This window comes from Moschus berezovskii, chromosome 5, assembly GCF_049115385.1.
Source record: "Moschus berezovskii isolate FMDL1 chromosome 5, NW_MosBer_1.0, whole genome shotgun sequence".
NCBI lineage: Eukaryota > Metazoa > Chordata > Mammalia > Artiodactyla > Moschidae > Moschus > Moschus berezovskii.
In genome coordinates this window covers 22,174,927-22,200,209 of record NC_142464.1, presented here as the reverse complement: position 1 = coordinate 22,200,209, position 25,283 = coordinate 22,174,927, and the positions used below count along the sequence as shown (strand labels likewise).

General features: G+C 40.1%; 1 protein-coding gene across 1 annotated transcript in view; it reads left to right on the top strand.

The window, feature by feature from the left end:
- Positions 1 to 8,211: 8,211 nt before the first annotated feature.
- Positions 8,212 to 25,283, top strand: part of EGF (epidermal growth factor) — a 97,741-nt gene continuing 80,669 nt past the window's right edge. The window contains 1 exon segment of the mRNA XM_088836027.1: positions 8,212 to 8,338. Within this exon segment, the coding sequence (XP_088692153.1) occupies positions 8,212 to 8,338 (127 nt within the window).

Here is a 25,283-nt window from a genome sequence, read left to right as displayed (position 1 = left end):
GATGCTGGCAAAGATTGAGGGCAGGAGGAGAAGGGGATGACAGAGCATGAGATGGTTGGGTAGCATCACTGACTCAATGGACACAAATTAGAGCAATCTTGGGGAGATGGTGAAGGACAGAGGTGTCTGGTGTGCTTCAGTTCATGGAATTGAAAAGAGTTGGACATGACTTAGTGACTGAATAGTAACAAATTGTCAAGTGAGTAATAAATCTTCTCAGGTTATGTTGTATGGAATATGTTATTAATATAGGTATTCTAGAAATTATATAGATTTCATGAAGATCTGACATGTCCTGGTAAAACATTATCAGTCATAATTCTAATTGCTATCTTAAAATGTTACATGTCACAGCAGTAACCAAGTTACTTTGTCAATTGCATTGTAATCAGACTTTTTAAAAAATAGTTTAAAAAATTTATTTATATTTGGCAGTACTGGGTCTTTGTTGCTGCTGCTGCTGCTAAGTCACTTCAGTCGTGTCCGACTCTGTGTGACCCCATAGACGGCAGCCCACCAGGCTCCCCCGTCCCTGGGATTCTCCAGGCAAGAACACTGGAGTGGGTTGCCATTTGCTACTCGGACTTTTTTCTAGTTGGAGTGAGCAGGGGCTACTCTACATTGAATTGCACAGGCTTCTTATTGCAGTGGTTTCTTTTGTTATGGAGCACAGGATCAAGGGCACTGAGCTTCAGTAGTTGTGGCACATGGGCTCAATCGTTGGGCTTCCCAGGTGCTAGAGCACAGGTTCAGTAGTTGCAGCACACGGGCTTGCTCTAAGTTGCTCATCGAACTCTGAGTCTCCTGCATTGGTGGGTGGATTCTTTACCACTGAGCCACCAGGGAAACTCCTGTAATCAGATTTTAAACATGCCTTTTAAAGCCTTTTTTGTCATTATAGAGAGCTATGGGCTTTACTCTGATGCCTTTGCAAAAATACTACCTCTTCAAGATTTATAGAAAGGATTTCTTAAGAGTAAATTAAAATTAACTAGATAAGCAAATTTTGTTATTAACAGTAAACTGGTATTAGACTGGATTTGGTTTTCTCTCTCTGATAAGAGAAAATAAGTTTTCTTATCATGTGGCTTTTGATAACAGAATATATGAATTTATTTGCCTTTAAGTGATTTATATTTGTTTTTTAAATCTTTTGGTAAATAAATATTATTTCACAATGATCTGTGAAGTTTGTGACACATGGATAAAGCTCCTTGTGTGTCTACAAAAAATTAACCTTCATCATCAGACTTTTGCTATCCTGATGCCTTTAGGACATGGCAAGAGTCTACTACTAAATCAAGGAATTTAAAATGGGTAAACAATAGCTGTAAATCAAGCAGCCAGGGCTATAGGAAATCCAAGACTGCTTGGTTTTTCCTGGTTCCCTGACAAACCTCATTTTTTATTTGATGGGATAAAGCCTTCCCTGGCTGCAGGGTTAATGTCCTCACAAAAATTTTCTGTTTCACTGAATAGTAAATTCTAGTTTTGTTAATTGAGGTCTATATTGGGAAGACTCACTTCCCAGATGGTTCCTTTCTGTTATGTTTGATTACTAAAAAGTTTAATTAAATTATTCTAAAGCTCATCTCTGTAATCTATATTTGGATAGAGATTAGCTTCCCTGGTGGCTCAGTTGGTAAAGAATCCACCTGCAATTCAGGAGACCCAGGTTTTATCCCTGGGTTCGCAAGATCCCCTGGAGAAGGAAAGCGCTACCCACTCCAATATTCTTGCCTGGGAAATGCCATAGTCAGAGAAGCCTGGCAGGCTACAGTTCATGGGGTCACAAGAGTAGGATATAACTTAGCGACTAAACCACCACCACCCCATGAGCTACCCAAGGATTATAAATTACATGTATCTATCAATGCACTATGTGCTAATTAGAGTTTATGGAAAAAATAAGACAAAAGAATGTCCTTGGATTTCTGGAATACGAAATTTCCAGAAGCTGGAAAGAAGTATACCAGGAGTAGTCAATCTGTTGAATTATACACAGTATGCTGTTGTTGTTCAGTTGCTAAGTACTGCCTGATTCTTTGCAGACCCATGAGCTGCAGCAGGCCAGGCTTCCCTGCACTTCACTATCTCCTTGAATTTGCTCAAACTCATGTCCACTGAGTCGATGATGCCATCCAGCCAACTCATCCTCTTTGGTCCTCTTCTCCTTCCGCCCTCCATCTTTCCCAGGATCAGGGTCTTTTCCAATGAGTTAGCTTTTCACATCAATTGATCCAAGTATTGGATCTTCAGCTTCAACATCAGTCCTTTCAGTGAATATTCAGGGTTGATTTCCTTTGGGATTGACTGGTTTGACCTCCTTGCTGTCCAAGGGACTCCCAAGAGTCTTCTCCAGCACCACAATCCAAAAGTGTCAACAGTATATGCATGCATGTGTGCTAAATCACTTCAGTCATGTCCAACTCTGTACGACTATATGGATTGTAGTCTGCCAGACTCCTCTGTCCATGGGATCCTCCAAACAAGAATACTGGAGTGGGTTGCCATGCCTTTCTCCAGGAGATCTTCCCTACCCAGGAACTAAACCCATGTCTCACATCTCCTGCATTGGCAGGCAGGTTCTTTACCACTAGTGCCACCTGGGAAACCCTGTCAACAGTAGGCTTTAAAAGAAGAAAAATTTTTTTTTTTATTTCTAAAAAAGAATTTTATTAAAAAAGCACAAATGCAAAGAAATGAACAGAGGAAAATTTATGCGTCGAACCTGGACTGGTCACTTATGATAATATACATGCTACAATTCCATTCTCTCCAATCATTCCACCTTCACCCTCTCCCACAGAGTCCCAAAGACTGTTCTAAATGCCTATGTCTCTTTTGCAGTCTCTTATACAGGGTTTAGGTTACCATTTTTCTAAATTCCATATATATGCGTTAATATACGGTATTGATGTTCTTCTTTCTGGCTTACTTCACTCTGTATAATTGGCTCCAATTTCATCCACCTCATTAAAACTGATTCAAATGCATTCTTTTTGATGGCTGAGAAATACTCCATTGTGTATATGTACCAAAGCTTTCTTATCCATTCATCTCCAGATGGACATCTAGGTTGCTTCCATGTCCTGGCTATTATAAACAGTGCTGCAATGAACATTGGAGTACATGTGTCTCTTTCAATTCTGGTTTCCTCGGTGTGTATGCCCAGGAGTGCGATCGCTGGATCATATGGCAGTTCTATTTCCAGTTTTCTGAGGAATCTCCACACTGTTCTCCATAGTGGCTGTACTAGTTTGCATTCCCACCAACAGTGTAAGAGGGTTCCCTTCTCTCCACACCCTCTCCAGCACTTATTGCATGTAGACTTTTGGATAGCAGCCATTCTGACTGGTGTGAAATAGTATCTCATTGTGGTTTTGATTTGCATTTCTCTGATGATGAGGGATGTTGAGCATTTTTTCATGTGTTTATTAGCCATCTTTATGTCTTCTTTGGAGAAATGTCTGTTTAGTTCTTTGGCCCATTTTTTGATTGGGTCACTCAGTTTTCTGGAATTAAGCTGCAGGAGCTGCTTGTATAATTTGGAGATTAATCCTTTATCCGTTGCTTCATTTGCTATTATTGTCTCCCATTCTGAAGGTTGTCTTCTCACCTTGCTTAGAGTTTCCTTTGCTGTGCAGAAGCTTTTGATTTTAATTAGGTCCCATTTGTTTATTTTTGCTTTTATTTCCAATATTCTGGGAGGTGGGTCTTGGAGGATCCTGCTGTGATTTATGTCGGAGAGTGTTTTGCCTACGTTCTCCTCTAGGAGTTTTATAGTTTCTGGTCTTACATTTAGATCTTTAATCCATTTTGAGTTTATTTTGGTGTATGGTGTAAGGAAGTGTTCTAGTTTCATTCTTTTACAAGTGGCTGACCAGTTTTCCCAGCACCACTTGTTAAAGAGACTGTCTTTTCTCCATTTTATATTCTTGCCTCCTTTGTTGAAGATAAGGTGTCCATAGGAGCGTGGGTTTATCTCTGGGCTTTCTATTTTGTTCCATTGATCTATATTTCTGTCTTTATGCCAGTACCATACTGTCTTGATGACTGTGGCTTTGTAATAGAGCCTGAAGTCCGGCAGGTTAATTCCCCCAGTTCCATTCTTCTTCCTCAAGATTGCTTTGGCTATTCGAGGTTTTTTGTATTTCCATACAAATTGTGAGATTATTTGTTCTAGTTCTGTGAAAAATATTGTTGGTAGCTTGATAGGGATTGCATTGAATGTATAAATTACTTTGGGTAGTATACTCATTTTTACAATATTTAGATACATATACACAGATTCTTCGTGAGTAGCCAATGGATTGGCCACTTGGCATCCCCTGCAGGTAAAGAATGGGGCTTCCCAGATGACACAGTGGTGAAAAATCTGCCTGTCAAGCAAGAGACACAAGAGCATCACGTTTGATCCCTGGGTCAGGAAGATCCCTTAGAGAAGGAAATGGCAACCCACTCCAGTATTCTTGCCTGGGAAATCCCAAGGAGATAGGAGCCTGGCAGGCTATATAGTCCACGTGGTGGTGAAGTCAAAGACTTAGAGTTGGATATGACTTAGTGACGATACAACAACACCATAACAACTTTTGTGAACAGATTATTCTCGGAAGCCTGACTATAATGTGGATTGTCATTCACACCTCAATCTTTGGGGATATGCTACAATTAAAGGAAAAACATGAAGAGAAGTGTCCCAAATAGGTTTCTTCATATTTTTCTTTTACTTGTAGCATATCCTTGAAGGCTGAGGTGTGAGTGACAATCCACATTATAGTCAGGCTTCCAAGAATAATCTATCACAAGAGTTGTTGTTTTGTTGTTGTTTAGTCACTAAGTTGTGTCCAATTCTAAGTCTTTGAAACATGAGCCAGACCTAGACTCAGGATAATTTTGCCTTCCTAGCAGACAAGGTCTGTCCTTTCTTAACTTAGACTTTCTATGGACAAAATTTGTCTGTCTGCTAGATTACACAGCACTGATAAAGATATAGCTTAAGCCCTGAACACAAATATTATGTGCCGATTTACTTTAATAGCTGTACCCACCTATTGATAGACTGTGACAAGACTACCGAGGAACTGCTCTGTGGACCAACTTCTTGCCTTTGGGGAAACCAACCAACCATTGTGAATGAACTATCTTCCCTAAATCCTGGAAGAATTTTTAAAAATAGCCCCTCAATTAGTATGTATTGTAACTAATGATGTAAACACAACTTCTATATATCGATTAGTAACTCCTTTTTCTCGATGTCTAGCACATATTTTTTTAAAGTTGCTCAGTCGTGTCTGACTCTTTGCGACCCCATGAACTATATAGTCCATGGAATTCTCCAGGCCAGAATACTGGAGTGGGTGGCCTTTCCCTTCTCCAGGGGATCTTCCCAACCCAGGGATCAAATGCAGGTCTCCCACATTGCAGGCAAATTCTTTACCAGCTGAGCCACAAGGGAAGCCCAAGAATACTGGAGTGGGTAGCCTATCCCTTCTCCAGTGGATCTTCCTGATGCAGGAATCAAACTGGGGTCTCCTGCACTACAGGTGGATTCTTTACCAACTGAGCTATCAGGGAAGCCCAAAGTTTGGCCCACTGCTTTGGCCAGGAAATGAACCAGGGTCAACTGCTTGGAAGGCAGCTATGCTCACCACTATACCACGAACACTGCACAAACACATATCTAACATGTGTTGATCATTTATATTGGAGAGGGACCACTTATTACTTTCCCCCCATGAGAATTTAGGTATTATGGACCCAAATATTATTCCCTACTTTGTCTGTTCCTAATATTAGCTTCTTCTTAGAACTGTTACGTAAGATTTTGCAAGGAACCAAAGAGTTACAAAATTTCATAGATAAACATAATCGTACCTTGATAGAACATTCTGTTGTTACTACCATTCCTGCCAATAAGTTAATGGATGTAGAAGTTGATGTACAAAAGCATACTTCTCATTCATGGTGGGACTTTTTCTTTACTAAATCCCCTTCTGCTCAAAAACTGTTTTCTGCATTGTATAATTCATTACTTGTTTCTTTGATCACTTTATTTCTTTTGACTATCTGGAATTGTTATTTGACTTACAGAATTAAGACTGCCCATTTTATTTTGCCTTATTCCTATGTTATTTAGCTTAAATAATCCTAAGGCCAGCTGTTAGGGAAATTAAAATGGAAGAAGTCTTGTTCAGGCTTCAGAGGCAGGAGAGCAGGACTCTGACCTGCCTTGGACCTGCCTGGACATTGCCTGGATTCCATGCCTGCCTACATGCATAGCAAGTCAGACGGCACTTTAGATAATAAGCAAGGGAGTGGATCTTGGAATTCTTGAGCCCTTGAGGGTCTGGCCAACCTCTGGGGACTCAGAAGTTTTGTGATTCACAAAGTGAAATATATGGCATTATAAAAGCTAAAAAAAAAAGAGCTGCATTTTTGTATGCAAACTGATAACAATATCAGATTGAAGCTTGGGATTATAACTGGGGAGTCCCTGAAGCTGTAATTTGAAGTCTCACCCATGGGGTAGATGCACCCTGGGACCCTTTCCCAACTGGAACTCCAGATTGCTGTTAACGAGAGACTTCCCAGTGCTGTCTAAGTCTGGATGTTCGTCATCCCAATCTGGTGATGTATGTGCTGTAACTTTTCTCTGTTGTTTCTATTTCTCTTCTTTTAATAATTGTATATTGAAATTAAGTCAAATAATCCTATATTATATATTGAAATTGTATATTTGTGTGTAACAAGTGATTTCTTTTGTTAACGAATCCTTTGAACCTAAAACAAAATAAAAATTTTGGCAAAACATAAACTGGCACCGTGAGCAGGATTTGTTAAACAAAATGCCACTCTTTTAAAAGAAAGAGGTTAAGACTATTCAAGTTTTTATTCCCAGGTAGGAAGATATGCCTTACTGCTCGCTAGCTACTGAATAGGGCGTATCCACTGGATTGTGTGAGAACTTTGACCCCAGATTAAAGCGGGTCGAACTGTTAGAAGTTATTGAATGTTTGCAGCTTGTGCCACCTGAGAAAGGATAAGAATGTACTGCTCTGGGTTGGAGAGGCCGGATCCTCCTCTCCGCCTACCGTAAGGTAACAAAAGTAAAACTTCCAGCAGAACAGTGCTATTAGCTTGTTTTTTTCCAACACTGCTCTATGATAACAGTCCCCTCCTTTCCCTGCACTCCTAGCCCCTCGTGGTGTTTTATTATGGTCCTGTTGCAAGAGAGGGTGACTGTGCATACTGTAACTCTTCATCTGGCATCAGGGATTTCCCTTTGATTTGGAAAGAATACTCTTTCAAATTCCACTATAAAATATACGGGAGGGAGAAAGATAAAGCTCCAGGAATGTGCACTGGTGTTGACATTCACTCATATAATGAACTGAAGGTCAATTTTCTTTAGTATTTCTCAGATGAATGATCAATTGCTCTAAGTCTGCATTATCAGCTGTGCTGTTCACCACTAATTTATACGACGTGATTTAGCGTTGTCTCCATCCCGCCAGGTGTTTAAAACATAGCCAATATTCAGCAGGTACCTTCAAGATACCAGAAGCAACTCCACAGCCCTCCTCATGGCTCTTCACCTGGTTTTGCCCGGAATGCTCATGGTGAACAGTCAGCTGTCTCCTTGGCAGTGGTCCCCGTTTTCCTGGAGCATGGAATTATTTGCAAACAGAGGCTCACTCAAGTTTACTAAAGGAGAAGGGTGGAGCCAAAGAGGCTTTAAAAAGGAAAGAGGAGTCATTCTACTTTTCAAAATAAGAAACCATATTTGGGGAGGAATCGTTATGTCCTTATTTCATCAAGGGTCATGGTTGGAACTTTCCACCAATTCTTCCCTATTTTCCTTTTTCTATCCTTGGCCCTGCAACTCTGCCTTGTCACAGTGAAGACAGCGGCAGGCCTCCAGTGCATGGCTGTTCAACTCTGTGAAATTTGTCATAAGGGTGTCAGATATTTCTTACCAGCTTCCCAAAAACTTAAAGTAATTTTTCCCCTCAGACTGCATTTGGATGCTGTCTTGAGTTGAATGAGAAGGAGCAAGAGGGCAACAGCAGAGCCACAGAGGAAAAGATAACCCAGAGCGGCAGGCCACCCTGAGTGGACACACTGAGAGTCAAACGTACCTACCTTGCCCGGGCTGTGCTCGAGCAAAGTCAGCTTATTCTCTATTGAGAGTTCAAGCCCATCAACATCATGCTGCATTTCCTTGTCATTGTGTTGTTGGTAGTTTTCAAATTTAGTTTTGTTAGCCTTTCAGCCCTGCAGCACTGGAAATGTCCTGAAGGCTCTCCCGCTGGAAATGGGAATTCTACTTGTGCAGGTAAGTAATCTAATCAAAAGGAGTTCACATCTTCCCAGAAACTACCTTATGATACCTGTTCGTTCCATCTTGTATACTTGGCATTTGTTTCCGATTTGTCTTTGGATGTGTATATTTGCTTCCTTTTTGTTTTCAATGCATGTTTATTTCCTTATTGGCTGTTAGGACTAACTATAATAATTCAAACTATTTTTCTGTGTGTGAGTGAATAGTTGTCATTTTTGACTAGTTGAACATAAACCTCTGTCTTGATTCTGACGTGAGGAGTGATTAAATACTTAGTTGATCAGCTTTACATGGGAAATTGGGGAAACAGATGACTTTTTAAAAATTTTGAAACTGTCTCTAAGCCATAAAGAAAAAAACAGCATCCTTTGGATAACTTTGTATAGGAACGAAGTCAGGTTGCTAAAAACCAGTGGAAAATGGGGAGGGAAATGGGAACAAATGTGAATCCTTCATTGTGAAAGTTAAGCTAACTTTCAAATTGAACCTCCTTGCATTCTCCCCCACAGCTGTTTCTGAAGCTCTGCTGCAACGCCAGTTTCAGCAACAGGTGCATTGTAACTTTGGGAACTGCTGAGAAATGATGATATGCCACAGCTCCTCTCATGTTAAATGGGTTCTCAATCAAGAGGAAGTGGGAGTGCTGCTGCTGCTGCTGCTAAGTCACTTCAGTCGTGTCCGACTCTGTGTGACCCCATAGATGGCAGCCCACCAGGCTCCCCCGTCCCTGGGATTCTCCAGGCAAGAACACTGGAGTGGGTTGCCATTTCCTTCTCCAATGTGTGAAAGTGAAAAGTGAAGTTGCTCAGTCGTGTCCGACCCTTAGCGACCCCACGGACTGCAGCCTACCAGGCTCCTCCATCCATGGGATTTTCTAGGCAAGAGTACTGGAGTGGCTTGCCATTGCCTTCTCTGAGTGGGAATGCTACTGAAAGCAAAATAGCAATCCTGAGTAAGAGTTTATTGTAATCCTTGCTGGCTCTCCAAACTGTTGCTCCAATAGGGCAGTCATTTCCATTCACTAAAGGGCATAAACTGCCCTGATATTCCTTTCCTGTCATTTTACCCTTTTGAGAAGAGGTCTGGCTCCCCAAAAGAGGTAGATTGAGGGAAACAGTAAATTTTCCAGAAGAGAAAGAGAAGCCTCTGGAAAATAGCACAAAATAATGGGAATAAAGGGAACAGTTCTGAGTCAAACTGCTGACATTGGGCTCTTGTCCTGGCTTTCCTGTAAAGGAAATTACAGGGATGAGGAGGTCAAGCCTCTGTCACCAGGCAGCACTCACTGGAACGGGTGAGCAGAACCCTAGGGTATTGGAAGGAAGGACTGAGTTCTAATTATCTTTGGGTCCCCAGCACCTGGAACATATCCACTGTCATACTCAGTAAATTCTTGCTGAATGAATTAGTATCCCTGACCTAATAATCCAAGTTCTAAACAATAAAAGCAAAAAAGGAATGACAGGGGCTTTCCTGGAGGTCCAGTGGTTATTCTCTAAGCTTCCACTGCAGGGGGCTCAGGTTCCATCCCTAGTCTCACTGGGGAACTAAAATTCCACATGTTGTGCAGTGCAGCCAAAAAAAAAAAAAGCAAAAATAACCCCATGAACCGGTGACTCAGCAGTTGGAGGCAGAGCTTTTGAGCATAGTTTTTGTCGAGTGGCCTGGACCCTCTTTGGGTCGGGAGAGAGTAATTGGCAAGTGGCCACAGCCAGGCATCCGCATGGGATGCAAAGAGAGAGTGGGAACCAGTCAAGAAGCAGAAAATGAGAGAGAAAAAGTAAGAGGCAAATGAACTTCTGCGCATGGCTTTAGAGTCCCAAGGAACTCGCTGCTAACAAGGGAACCTACACCTCGTGCTTCTCACTAGACCCTGCTGGTGGCTCAAAAGTACCTTCACTGAGGCTGGTTGAAGAAATAAACCTGAAGCCCAGGATAGAGATAAAGAGTTAGGAGGACTGTGTCACAAAATGGTAGGAACCGAGGTTTCAGAGGCAAACATACCTCATTTCAAATCTATGCTACCTAGTTAATACTGGAGCTATTGTGGAATATATTGTAATTCCCAGGTGGCTCAGTCAAGTAAAGGATCCATCTGTAATGCAGGAGGCCGCCTGTAGCACAGGTGACCGGGGTTCGATCCCTGGGTCTGGAAGATCCCCTGGAGAAGGAAATGGCAACCCACTGCAGTATTCTTGCCTGGAAAATCCCATGGACAGAGGAGCCTGTGGGCTGCAGTCCATGGGATCGCAACAATCAGAAATGACTTAGCGACTAAACCATAACAACATAGTGGAATATTGCTGAAAAATAATAATACCCCTTTCGGAATTGTTGTGGGGATCCCATGGAATAATATGGGAAATTCACATACCACAGAGGCTGGCAGATTGTGCTTAATAAATATCCTCTTGGCTCCACATCTTGGCTAAATCTCTTTGATCAAATCATGTCACAAGATACCTTATTTGAACACTGCAGTGACATGGCCCAGACCCCATGGAGGGTGGAATGTCTGGATGCCACTTTGTGACTCTGACTCTTTGCTCTCTCATTCCTTGCAGGTCAAAGGTTTAAAGCCTCTACTTGACACTCCATGTCTTATGTTAACCAGTAACTGCCCAGGTCGCACCCTGTGCCCATGCATTTCAGAGGATAGTATTTCTCCTCTCTAAATAGATATGGTGCCATCATCTATTCTTCCTCTAATTAAATTCTACTTGCCTTATTCCTCACCCGTCTCACTGAGACAGACCACCTGTGGCCAGCCTGACCCAGGAGGAAGAATCGTTTGTGGTCTGATTCAGGTAACTTTATGCCATGTTGTCTTGCATGTGACTATGAGCCTGATAAACCAAGTGGTAACACAGACATTACTTTGCCAACCAAGGTCCGTCTAGTCAAGGCTATGGTTTTTCCAGTGGTCATGTATGGATGTGAGAGTTGGACTGTGAAGAAAGCTGATCGCCGAAGAATTGATGCTTTTGAACTGTGGTGCTGGAGAAGACTCTTGAGAGTCCCTTGGACTGCAAGGAGATCCAACCAGTCCATCCTAAAGGAGATCAGTCCTGGATGTTCATTGGAAGGTCTGATGCTAAAGCTGAAACTGCAATACTTTGGCCACCTCATGCGACGAGTTGACTCACTGGAAAAGACTCTGATGCTAGGAGGCTTTGGGGGCAGGAGGAGATGGGGACGACAGAGAATGAGATAGCTGGATGGCATCACCAACTCGATGGACATGAGTTTGAGTGAATTCAGGGAGTTGGTGATGGACAGGGAGGCCTGGCGTGCTGTGATTCATGGGGTCGAAAAGAGTCGGACATGACTGAGTGACTGAACTGAATTGAACACAGACATGGATTTTCTTTTCATTTCTCTCCTCCTCCATGCCTCCTGCTGCTATTACTTCTTTTTGTTTTTATAATCACTGAGTATTCTGTTAGCTTCTGTTTAGGCTACAGTACAAAGGGAGAGCAATAAGGAAAAGAGATGTCGAGTGACTTTTGAAATTTCAAGCCTATTTTCCTTGGAGGAGAAATAGCAATTGAAAAGGAACTTTTCCTTTTTGATGTCTCTGCCTGCATTATTTATATGAACTTTCTTGGTAAATAGAGTGACGAAGAAGTGCATGCCAAACCTCAGCACTAGTCAGCCATCTGGGGAGGTCACCTTTAGCCATAAACTGTGAAATCACTGATTTCAGCACTGGCTAGGGTTTGATCAGCTTCCTGGTCACGTGCAAACAAGAGTAATTCCACGATCAAAATGTGGTTTATTTTTTCAGCTAGAGTTATGCAAAAGGTTTTTTTTTTTTTTTTTAAAAAAAAAGCTAACTGCTCAGAAATTACAGGAATGATCTTTTATGCATACCACATGAATAAAACCATCCCCTAAGTCCTCAGTGGTTCCTGGTCTTTGAGGGGGTAGTAGAGCTTAGTGGTCAAGGGCTTCAATTTTGGAGTCTGCTGGCCTGAGTTCAGATCCCAGTTCTGCTGCTTGTGAACTGTGTGTCTCATTGTTCTCATTGTATAATAAAGATAATTACCCCTTCCTCCCAGGACTGTTGTCAGGATTGTGTTAAAGCATTTGTTTTCAATTCTGGCTGCACGTTAGAACCACTAACAGGGTTAGCACCTGGTCAATGTGAGTCAGAGTCTCCTCTGGTGGTGGAATCTGGGCTTTTTTTTTTTTTTTTATTACCCTCCCTTGGTGCTTCTAACAGGCATAATGGACAGTCTGGGTTCAGGACCAGCATAAAAATGGTAAAGTGCATAAAATGGAGCCTGGCATGTAATGAGCACTCAATAAGTTTTGTGTGCATGCATGCCAAGTCAATTCAGTTGTGTTCAACTCTTTGCGACCATACGCACTGCAGCCCGCCAGGCTCCCTCTGTCCATGGGATTCTCCAAGCAAGAATATTGGAGTGGGTTGCCATGCCCTCCTACAGGGGATTTTCCACACCCAGGGATCAAACCCGTGTCTCTTGGATCTCCTGCATTGGCAGGAAGGTTCTTTACCACCAGTGCTACCTAGGAAGCCCCTCCATAAATCTTAGCTTGTATTCATATTTTTATTGTAGTTAACGTTATTTTATTGGTGGTAATAGTAGTAGTATTCTCTAAAACACCAATACTTTGGCCACCTGATATGAAGAACCAACTCATTGGTAAAGATCCTGATGCTGGGAAAGATTGAGGGTAGCAGGAAAAGGGGATGACAGAGGATGAGATGGTTGGATGACATCACTGACTCAATGGACATGAGTTTGAGCAAATTCTGGGAGATAGTGAAGGACAGCGAAGCCTGGTGTGCTGCATTCCATGGGGTCGCAAAGCATCAGACATGACTGAGGATCTTAACAACGACAACAGTTTTATAGGGGTGACTTCGTTTCTTCTATAATAATTAAATTTCTTTTACACATGGAAAAATGCCATGTTGAAAAACCTGATAATAGTTTTATAACATTACAATTTATATTCAAAATACTTTCAACGTACATATCTTGTATTTTTGGGCTCAGAAGAAATGTTTATTAAAAATACAAAACCATATCAAACTGGTTTGAGTGAGTGCCCTCGTGGAACTTTAGCTCCAGCGTTTGTCTTTCTGTGACATCAACTGATAAAAAATTTCACTGAGTGCAAAGTAAGTTTGTTTGTTAGGCTTCTTACCAATGGTCACTTAAACAGCAGCAGAAACAAGCCACTATGTATTTAAATCTCTTATGTATTCTTTCCTTTGTTTGGAACCAATTTTTTTAAGATTTGTAAAATTGCTGAGGGCATATAAAGAAATGATAAATTAGTTCTTTAAATGAATTTACATTTTGGGGCTTGTCATGGGCTGTCCCTTTTATTTGACGTTCAATTTAGAAGTTGGAAGGTGAGAAATATTTGCTTATTTGAGTAAAGCAAGTGCTTCCATGAGTTTGAGTGTACTCCGGGAGTTGGTGATGGACAGGGAGGCCTGGCGTGCTGTGATTCATGGGGTCGCGGAGAGTCGGACACGACTGAGCGACTGAACTGAACTGAACTGAAGTGCTTCCCATCAAAGATAAATGGATCCATAATTTGGCTTTAAATTCAAAATCTTACTTTATCATCTACAAATTTGCCTTCATGAAAATCTAGTGATGTATTTCCTTGTATAGTATAAATGGCTGGGTTTTTTTTTTTTTCCTTCCTTCACCTCCAAACTCCCTTCCACTTTAAAAAAGTTAAAATGTGGACATATGCTCCCAATACAGTTTTATTTATCATTTACATTAGTTATATACACTATTATTATGACTCTTATGAAACACGTAACATTTCTAACAGTTCCTTTCCACACAATAATGAACCATCCTACAGTCTCTAAGTCATGCACATCCTACTTGGGAGAGAGTGTTTCAGAGAAGTAGTAGAACAATGGAATAAATATTATATCCTTTATTAGCTCAGCTCCTTTCACTTAACCATGAAGAGAAAAGCAAAAGGACTGCTAATTATTTTTCAAGTAAAGGGGGGTTATTTACACTGAATACCTTTTCTCATAGTGTGTAATTGTAGCAATTAAAATTGATCTCCCCAGTTGGCTAACTTAACGCCCCAGGATCCCTCTTGCATATGGTAGGGTTGCACTGAAATTCTGCCGTAAGGGTCAGAAGAACAGACTACATCCCTAAGAATGGACTGGCATTTCATAAATTCCAAAGCTCTATAGCCTGCTGGGGTCATAGTATCTTAGAATTTTTAAATGAAAACAGTCTCATCTCCAGCCCATCTCCCCTCCTCTGTCTTGGAGGATTGCTGGGCAGGGATGGTGATGTGGAAGGAAAGGTTCTGTGTCCACCTGGTCCTTCCACTGAATCACTGATGCCTCTGTGGCTTGCTTCCCTCATGTCCCTTTCCCACTCTGGCACCTCACGCCCACGTCACCCTGTTTCATTTCTTTAAAGAGCTTTGGGTTGTGAGGGTACAGACTTTAACTGAAGGCTAAGGGCAAAACAAAAACAAAGTCATGGTCACATCCTGATCCAGCACATCGAACGACTAGAACAAAATGTTTTTCATTCTTGTACTTAAAAGTCAAGCCATTGTTTTATGTGGAAAAGACTTGGTTACCAGTCATCTCTCTTGAGTGTGACCCTCCTGCCCTGTTAGCCACCCCTCTTCGCTCTCAGTGACCCTTGCTCTGCGTCTGTTTCTCTTATCTTGGCCTCCTTCATCTATTTCAGATGACTTACATCCTTATGTAGAACACTGTAGATATCTTCTTCCCCCAATTGTTTTTTTTTAATCATATCCTAGGCCTCTCTTTATAAATAATCATTTTAAAACCTTAATTACTAAATAGTACACTGAAGTGTTGTAGTAAAAACAAAACAGGTGTTTTTCAGAAGTTCTGGCCACAGATTAAACCAGTCTTTACAATTTTCTTTCCACAATGGGAGAAGGTTAAGTTTGAGACAGAAGAGGAAATCTTGGAGGCAGGACCCAGGAGTTGGGAATACCACCTGCAGAGGAGACCTTTCCTGAACTCTTGGGCTAGGAAGGGGCTGCGGAGTTCTGGGGTTGGGGGAGCCCTTTCTCTGGCCTGGTGGACACAGGTCAGAAATGAGTCAGGGCACTGCCATGGAGGAGACCTTCAGAAGTCTGGTCTTAGCCAGCCATTTTAAGGTGGGTTGTTCTTATTTTCTATTAAACCAGTGTGGTGTGTGCGTGATCAGTCGTGTCTGACTCTTTGTGACTCTATGGACTGTAGCCCCCCAGGCCCCTCTATCCATGGGATTTTCCAGGGAAGAATACCAGAGTGGGTTGCCATTTCCTCCTCTAGGGGATATTCCTGACCCAGGGGTTGAACCTGAGTCTCCTGCATTGCAGGCAGATTCTTTACCCCTGAGCCCTCAGGGAAGCCCCTTTCTATTAGTCACTAGTTTTTAAAGAAGATTTTATTAAGTGTTAGAGATTGATCTCTCTTGTACTGAGGAAAACAAGAAAAAGGCTAGTCGCACATTTCAGATGAAATGGTAGAATGAGTGCGGGTAGGAGGGACTGTCTTCCACAAGCTCTGTGGCCTCACAGTGTTGTGGCCAGAGTGGGAGGAGAACGGACGAGAGTGCCAATGGGTGAAGCTGAGAGAGGCAGAGTATTCCCTAGGCAGTGGTCTACTATTAGGAGAATCAAACAGTCTGGATTACAAAGCAATTACTATGTCTCCTCTCTTATTCTTATCATTGACTTGTAAGTTCTATCGTACTAATTTATTTAGATTAACTTTACATATTGTCTCTTAATCCAGACAGTTAAAAAATCAAACATAACACCGCAGATGAAAGGACACAAAAATTCCTTAACCGGAAAATAAGTCTTCTAAAGTCTGTTCAACATTCTTAATATTTTAGTCACTTTGATTTTAGTGGAGATAAATTGGAGAAGAAACTAGTAACTTTCCAATATATGTAAATGGCCTAATCTATTTCAGCAGTTATTTTAATGAAGCAGTTTTGTTTGTTCTGAACAAAAAAAGACTCAATAACTAGCCTGAATAGCTAGAGAACTTTTTGAGAATGTCCAGGCCAGTTTTAAACAATGTACTTTTCTTCAAGGAATTTCTCAATATTTTTCAAGACACTCTCAAATTCCATAAAACAGCTTAGTATTAAGTTGTAGTAATAACTCCAAATTTGAGCAACCCACTCCAACATTCTTGCCTGGAGAATCCCAGGGACAGGGGAGCCTGGTGGGCTGCCATCTATGGGGTTGCACAGAGTCAGACACGACTGAAGCGACTTAGCAGCAGCAGGAGCAGCAGAGCTAGGGAACAAAATGTAAGCTTCATTATGTTTCTAATGTTGAAATTAACTTTAAGAAAGAACCAGGAACAAAAATAACAGCAACAACAAAACCTTGACCATCAGAGCATAATTGTCCTCACTTCTTACTTCTTGCCTACAGGTCAGTACTTCCATCCAGAATGTTAATACTACTCACCATGAAGGCAGTATTACCTGGATATTAGGTGAACCAGGAATGAAGATTTACTTTGTAGAGATTCTTTTTTAACAATAATGTTGATCAATATTGGCTTTGTATGTTATCACCCCGTTGGTGATGGATAGGGAGGCCTGGCGTGCTGTGATTCATGGGGTCGCGGAGAGTCGGACACGACTGAGCGACTGAACTGAACTGAACTGATGTTATCACTCCAGGCATGTCCCCAGCTGTCCCAGTTGTTGGGCTCCATGACAAGAAGATGACTGAGATCTGGGCCTGGAAGGATAAGTGATGTTTTTGTCAGGTGGAGAAGAAGAAAAAATTACTTTATATAGAAGGGACCTTTATATTTCTTGAAAGGTCTTGCTGTATCAGAAAATATTTTATTTTATATGGCCAGTGTTACTAACCTCTATGGGCATCAAATATGTTTTTCTTTAGGAGATCTTTTTCCTTAACATCATCATTCAAAGCTTTCCTTTGATGCTGGAAATTAGCTGATGTGTAGACATTTCAGTCTCTCTAGCTAAATGTGAGGGAATGTTTGTTCTCATCACCTCTTGACCTTTCTAAGTCTGGAGTTTGAATTGGTGTATGCACCTGTTTTCACTTATGACCTTGATTTTGGGATCTCCCAGCCTAGCCATGCTAATGTCAGTCAGTGTCTGGATTTTCCAGGATACTTAGTACCCTGGAGTTTGTGTGAGTGTGACAGTGATTCTTGGTGTGCACTGATTTATTTGCTAAGCCCCATCCAGTGTAGAATAGATGAAGGCTTTCAGAGAAACACATTACCTGCTTCCTCACTTCAGAGCTGCCTATCAGGGTGCTACGGACCAGCTTTGTGTGTAGTAAGTAGACCTCATTCATGAGGTGGTTCTTTTTGTGGATGCTTGGTAGCTAGGATACAGACAGCCCTAATGACCTCAGAGCAGCTGTCTTATTCGTTAGCACTTGGTTTGTCAGTTGAGAAATAGTATTTCATTTCATTCATTTCAATGCTTTTCTGGTTAAAATTTCAGAAGCTTGAAGAATCTTTCTTCTTCTATAAACTATCCTTGAATAAATAGGTCAAAGATGGAAGATTCTTGAAACTCAGCACTGTCATAATATATGGCTGCTGACACCAATCCTCTGCATTTTGGGTCCTTCCCTAATGAGGTTTCAAAACATGCCCACAGGTAGAACCTACTAGGGATCTTTTGGTGTTTCTTTCCTTCCCTCTGAAGCTTACAATTATTCTGTTTACTATAGGAACTTAATTTTTTCTTGGTTTGCAAGGAAATTACAAAGGTTACTATCATAAATGGTAATTTACCCAGTGTGTGGAAATGTATGTCTTTTAAGATTCAACCAATGTTGTTGAGAATTTTTAAAGTGCTAAGTGGATTAAAAGTCATTATGTTTTGGAAAACACATTTGAAAAAAATTCTGAAACTTTTGTATTTCTTGGCTATTCTAATGAATCATGACAAAATTTTCATGTAAGAGGGAAAAAAAAATAAGGTATGTAAAGAAAACTTTCCATTGTGAGCCTCAGTGCATTTGAAAAGCACCCAACAAGGTTCATGAAAGGATAATAGGAAATTGTCTTTCAACATCAGGGTGTTATCTTTTGCAACAGAAAGCTAAACAGAAGCACCTTCTGCATGGATATTCCTCCTTAATGCAGATTATGTTGACACATGTGAAATGACCAGGATTTTTTTTGCTACTAAAGAGACAGGATAAAGTGCCATTTTCAAACAGAGGATATATTTTAGACAGAGTAAATTTTGGTTGGTGCTTTACACAAGTGGATTGATTTTTGTCCCAGGAAAACCTGGAGCTGTTTCAGACAGCTGGTGTTTCCGTGTCCCACTCACTTATCGCTTTGCATTGTGTGAAGGAACCCTCTCATGCTTGGTCAGTGCACCCTGCCTGGCAGGTCCTGTTAGGCCTCAACTCTTGACATGGATAAGGTCCAATTATGTAGTTGATATGAGATGCTAATACTTAGCTCACAGGATTGTTGTGCAGACTAAATAAATTCGCGTAAGGTGCTTAGTTTAGAATCTTGCCTGACACACAGTGTGTTCCCACTAAATATTATCTATTATGCTATCAAACACAGTAAGATAAGGCATATTAGAAACACCTTTGCATTGTGTAAGTTTTCTAATACCTATTTCTTCAGATTTTAAACAATTCTTAGAGAAATGTGAAGTTTGTTTCTTGGCATGAGCCAGGTCCTAGCACTCATCTTATCCTGGGTGTTCTCTGGTAGAATATGAACAATGGAAGTGGTAACTTAGGAAATACCTAAATTCCAACACTTCTTATTTTCTTTTTGTTTTTGTCTGTCTAGAAACACTCAGAATGTAGTACCTATAGGCAAATAATTGTTCAACCTTTCGATGTGGGGAATATTGTTATAAAGGTAGGAGGAGAAGATAATTGTGTTAGTTATAAATAAGACCAATATCAAATTTTTTACCTTTAATAAATTTTTACAGATTTAATCAATCAGTTAATTTTGTAGACTTCTTTAAAAGAGTTGAGCTTTTTTTTTGTCTTTTGGGGGAGGTTGTTTGTTTTAGGCTATTATTTTATTTTCTTTATCAGAGCTCATGATGACACATTATTGATTTGGTATTCGAAGTTTAGAGAAGCAGAGAGAGGAAATCTTTCACAGAAAATAGGGGTTAAGATGGATAATATCTATTTATGATTTACCACAAGCTTAGGCTTCTTTACAAAAATGCTGCAAACAGGGAAACTATTGAGTTCTGTAAGACAGACAGGATGGGAATTGATATGTTAGATTAGAAAGGATCTTCAAAATCATCTAACTCAACTGCCTCATGTTACAGATGAGAGGTTGAAATCCAGAGAGATGAGGTAACTCACCAGGATCCTAAGAGAACTAGAACTCAGGACCCTCAACTCATTGTACAGAATTTACCAAGAACATGCTGCCTCCTACAACTGATTGTTGAAAGCCCACCAATGTAATGATTTCATTACTTCTTTCTATTGAAAAGTATTAATAATGTTAATTTGGCTTAGGGAAAGTCCCTTATTAGGTCTCTATATTGAAAGCACTTGGAAAGTAGGACTATGTCCTCGTACAAATACACCAATTACACCAATGAATTAATTTAAATCAACTCAACAAATATTTATTAGACATCAGTTGTATGTTTGGACTGACAGTGATGACATCACTGATGACGCCCACTATCCTGAGGGGACAGTGAGGATCCCAGCTTAGAAGGTGAGGTGCAGGGTAGACTACAGTTTACCTCATGACTTATGGACTTTTATCAAAACGAACTCTTACAAAATCTAACAAGTGACTTAAAAACCCTCCTGCAAAGGAAGGGTTTTGCAGATAATGCTAATAAATATGGCAGATAATGCTAATAAGCCCGAGAGGATAATGAGGGAAGAATAGCACTGACCCCTTATTCCTTGTTAACTGCATAAGGGATAAAAATGTTTAGATTTGACCAAAAAAAGAGAAGTTAAAAAGAAGGAAGTCTTGGATTTACAGCTATTATAGTTATTATTAGTGATAAATCTTCAAACGAGTGAAAAGTTGCCTCAAAACATTAGCTAATGAAGCCATCCAGACAAGCAAGATATTTAGTAATGAGAATTCAGAAGGTGAAAATTAACTTTATATGATTTTCACAATTATGTTCAAAATTACAATATGTAAGACTACATTTACTAAACTTACTGATAAAATGTTACAAGGCTTCCTTGAGGTTCTTGACTTTATAGCAAAAATGGTAAAGCCTCACACTGTTAGGAAAATACTTGTTCTTCCTGCTTTCCACTATGGGAAAACATGCCTAAAATAATGCACGGAAAACCACATAACAAAAGATTAAATGTGTTCTTTTGTCAGCAACTACTACTGAAAGCTTCCCAGAAAGCATTACTAAAATTTTAAGAAAAATAATACAGTTTGAGAGTAAAAGTGTTTCTGATATATCTCAGGTTATAGTATTTTCTAGGGACTACTAGTGAACTCACTACTGAGTTCTCACCATATGTAGGGGACAATTCTAAGGACTTGGCATGAATTTATTTAGTCTTCATAATAACCCTATGACGTGTATACTATTATCATTTCCATTTCCAAGATGAAGGAACCTATGCAGAGAGAGGTTCAGTAATGAACTGAAAGTCATACGGCTATTGTAACTAATAGCAGGGCCAGTAAAGCGTCCACAGTGCCAGTGATCTTAGCCACATTTGTGTCACCTCTCTATTTCAGCAATGAAATGAACAAAGAACTGAGATACCTTTTCATAAGCCAGTAAAAGAAATATGCATCAGACAAGACATTTTTTCAGTAGTCAATGACTTGACTTCTTTATAAATTAACAAATAAATTATGCAAAAAATAGTTCACCTGTACCCAGAGGCAGTAGAGCCACTGCATTTACTGGTGCATCAACAAAAATTCTTGGATGAGATAATAGTGGACCCTACAGTACAGTCTCCACAGTTTTGCAAGGAAACAGGGCAGCAAAAACACTGAAACTGGAATTGCACAAAGTGCAGTGGGATGTCACTGATGTCATTACTCCTATAAAAGCAAGACTAAACTAGATTCTTTATAGTACTTTCTATTGAATAGGGAGTAACCATGAAAATGTTAATATTTGCCCTACATGCTTTCTGCAGAGTATCTGGAAGTAAAGCACTTATGACAACAATCAAATATTACATATTTTTATTTTAAAAAGAGACAAATGTTTAATTTTTTTAACCTTTTCTGTGATAAGTTGATGTCACAGGTGTGCTACTCAAAAAATAACTAAAACAGAAATTTATCCCTCCAAGTTAAAGGTGACATTCTAATTGGTGAGAAAGTGATTTGCTGATTGTAGGCAATTTATAATGAAGAAATTGGTTTGAAAACTGATATTGGAAATGTTTTTTTTTCCATGTGATTTGGTTGTTGAATCAATGTCAATATGTCATTTATTAAAGATACTCATATCTGCATTCTTAAAATTACTCCTGTATGCAGAATTTTCCAAACTGTTTTTAAAAACTTCTAAATAAAGATTTTTTGTCCCTTCAATTTCACTTGCTTAAAATATAAAATGCAACACCTGGTTAGTTTATATTTACTGATTAAAATCACAGGAAGGCAGAAATTTGTTAGTCTAATTCAATAAATTTGTGAATAGCTGATAGATATAATTAAAAAGGCCAGTGAAGCATTTTCTTAAATTTGATATAGACATAATTGTGAAATAACCTTTTTGTCTATTACAGTTGCTGCTGCTGCTGCTAAGTCACTTCAGTCGTGTCCGACTCTGTGTGACCCCATAGACGGAAGCCCACTAGGCTCCCCCATCCCTGGGATTCTCCAGGCAAGAACACTGAAGTGGGTTGCCATTTCCTTCTCCAATGTGTGAAAGTGAAAAGTGAAAGTGAAGTCGCTCAGTAGTGTCCGACCCTTAGCGACCCCATGGACTGCAGCCTACCACGCTCCTCTATCCATGGGATTTTCCAGGCAAGAGTACTGGAGTGGCTTGCCATTGCCTTCTCCACTATTACAGTTATCAAAGACTAAATAGCAAAACACAATGAACTTTAAACCAAAATTTTGAATTCCTATATCATATTTACCCTGGAGGAGGGCATGGCAGCCCACTCCAGTATTCTTGCCTGGAGAATCCCCATGGACAGAGGAGCCTAGTGGGCTACAGTCCATGGGGTCACAAAGAGTCGGACACGACTGACTAAGTACATATCATATTTAATTTTTTCAATAGGTGCAAATGAATCAGAAAGTGATACATACTCTCAATTTACAACATGAATAAGGACTTTTGGGGCTGTGCAACACCCCCAGTTGGAAATGTCCAGCAGAAAATAGAAAATATAAGGGCAAAACTCAGAGAAAAGGTCAAGATAGTGACTTTTGAGTCGTGCTGTGTGTGTGTGTAACATCTGGAAAAACTTCTGATGCTTTAATGTTAAGGGAATTAATTTTAGTCTGGTAGCATCAATCTTTAAATAAAATTGAGCATAGTTTATGCTGATGAGCTGAGGGATAAGCCTGCTTACTTAAGATGAACAATAGCATAGGAACCTTCTAACAGTGTTCACTGTTCTTCAAAACGGCATCATTTTTAAAAAATATTTATTTATTTATTTATTTGGCCTTACCAGGTCTTAGTTGCGGCACATGGGATCTTCAGTCTTTGCTGTGGCATATAGGATCTTTAGTTGCAGCATGTGGGATCTACTTCTCTGACCAGACACTGAACCTGGACCCCCTGCATTGCAAGCACAGTCTTAACCACTGGACCAGCAGGGAAGTCCCCCAAACTGCATTATCATTAGTTTTTATAAAACGTTATACTAAGCTGTGGTATTTTAGCAGAGTGATAGACACATAAATTAATGGAACAGACTAGAAAGTCCAGAGATAGACTTACATAAAAATAGTCATTTGATCTTTGACAAAGATGCCAAAGCAATTCAACAGAAAAGGGATAGTCTTTTCAACATGGTGTTGAATCTATTAGACATCCACAAGCAAAATAATTAACCTCAACCTAAACTGCACACCTTATACAAAGGTTAACTCAAAATGGATCATAGCTCTAAATTTAATATGTAAAAGTTTAAAGCTTTTAGAAGAAAACAAAAATCTTTATGTCCTGGAATTAAGACTTCTTAGAAATGACACACCGAAAGCATAATATACAAAGGAAAAAATTTGTCAAATTGTATCTCATCAAAATTAAAACTTCTGTTCTACAAAAGGCAATGTCAAGAGGATGAAAACACATGCCATGTGCTGGAAGAGAACATTTGCAAAGCATGTGTCTGACAGAGGGGGGTTCCCAGGTGGCTTAGTGGTAAAAAAATCTGCCTGCCAATGCAGGAGACACAAGAGACTCAGGTTTGATTCCTTAGTCAGGAAGATCCCCTGGAGCAGGAAATGGCAACCCACTCCAGTATTCTTGCATGGAAGATTCCATGGACAGAGGAACTTGGTGGGCTGGACATGACTGAGTGAGCACACACACACACACACATCTGACAAAGGACTTGTATTCAACATACATTAAAAAAAAAAAAAAACCTTTCAAATACCATAATAATAAATAATCTAAAAAAAATAGGCAAAAGATTTAAACAGATATATTCTCCAAAAGGATATAAGGATGGTAAATAAGTCCATGAAAAGATATTCACCATCGTTAATTGTTTCAGGCTGAATAGGGACCCCAAATACATCTATGTCTTAATTTCTGGAACTTGTGAATGTGACCTTACACACCAAAAGGGACGTCACAAACATGATCTTGAGATAGGGCAATTATTCTAGACTTTTAGGTGGATCTTAAATGTACTCACCAGCATCCTTATGAGAGGGAGGCCAGAATGTCAGAGGAGGAAGAAGATGATAGAAGCAGAGAGACATTTGAAGATAATATGCCAATGACGTTGAAGATGGAGAAGATGAGTGCAGGGATTACATTATATGTGGGTTGTAACATATTATAGAATTAAGTATAAAAATATCCAGGTGATATAATTATAGAATCCATTGAAAGGACACACTTTCTAATTAGTTCCTAGAACATGGATGGATGCAGAGAACGCAGCCTTTTGGTGAGATGCCTAGAACGTGACCCAAAGTGGGTGTCGGAAGAGATATGAACTACAAGATGCTCAACAATGAATTCCTGATGAATTCAGTTCAGGATAAGCATGATATTTAAAAGTTAAACTCTGTGATCAGAAAGACATGGCTTTAGATCTCCAGTTATATATTGGACATGTGACTTGTAGCAAGTTAATGGCTCTAAATTTCAGTTTCTTCTTCTATAAAATGAAGATGCCAAGATCACCTACTTTCTAACATTACCCAGTAAAACCAAGTAATGCGTTTTATGTGCTACTCCAGAGGTAACACTCAAGAGGTTGGCTGTTACTATTATGGTGATAATCACCACCCACCCTCTTGGAGAATCCAAGTGTATGATAGCACAGGAAAGACTGAGCAACTTTGTTGAACAAGTTTCATTTTGTAGAACTTGCTAGCCTCAGTTACTGTCTTGAAGACCTGGCGATGGATCCTCTTTAGCTGATAATGAGCAAGTGGTTGAGGGTCAGGAAGGGGCGATTTTTTGCTTCAGGTCATTTTTACCACCATTTTACCACCATTCAGGGTCTAGAGTGGCAATCTTCACATTTTTCAGAGCTTTTCTTATGGAATTAAGATTCTGTAACTGAACAGGACCCAACAGGACCTTCCTGCAACAGACCCCTCCCCCTTACCCTCTGCTTCAGCTCCTCTCTGAAGTACCTACATAACAGATTTGATGCACTTTTCCTGAGTTGTTTTACAGGTATTAACACCCCCCCACCAAATGGAAGTAATTAACTATTTGATGACCATGAGCACGTGGCCCTCCCTACACACACA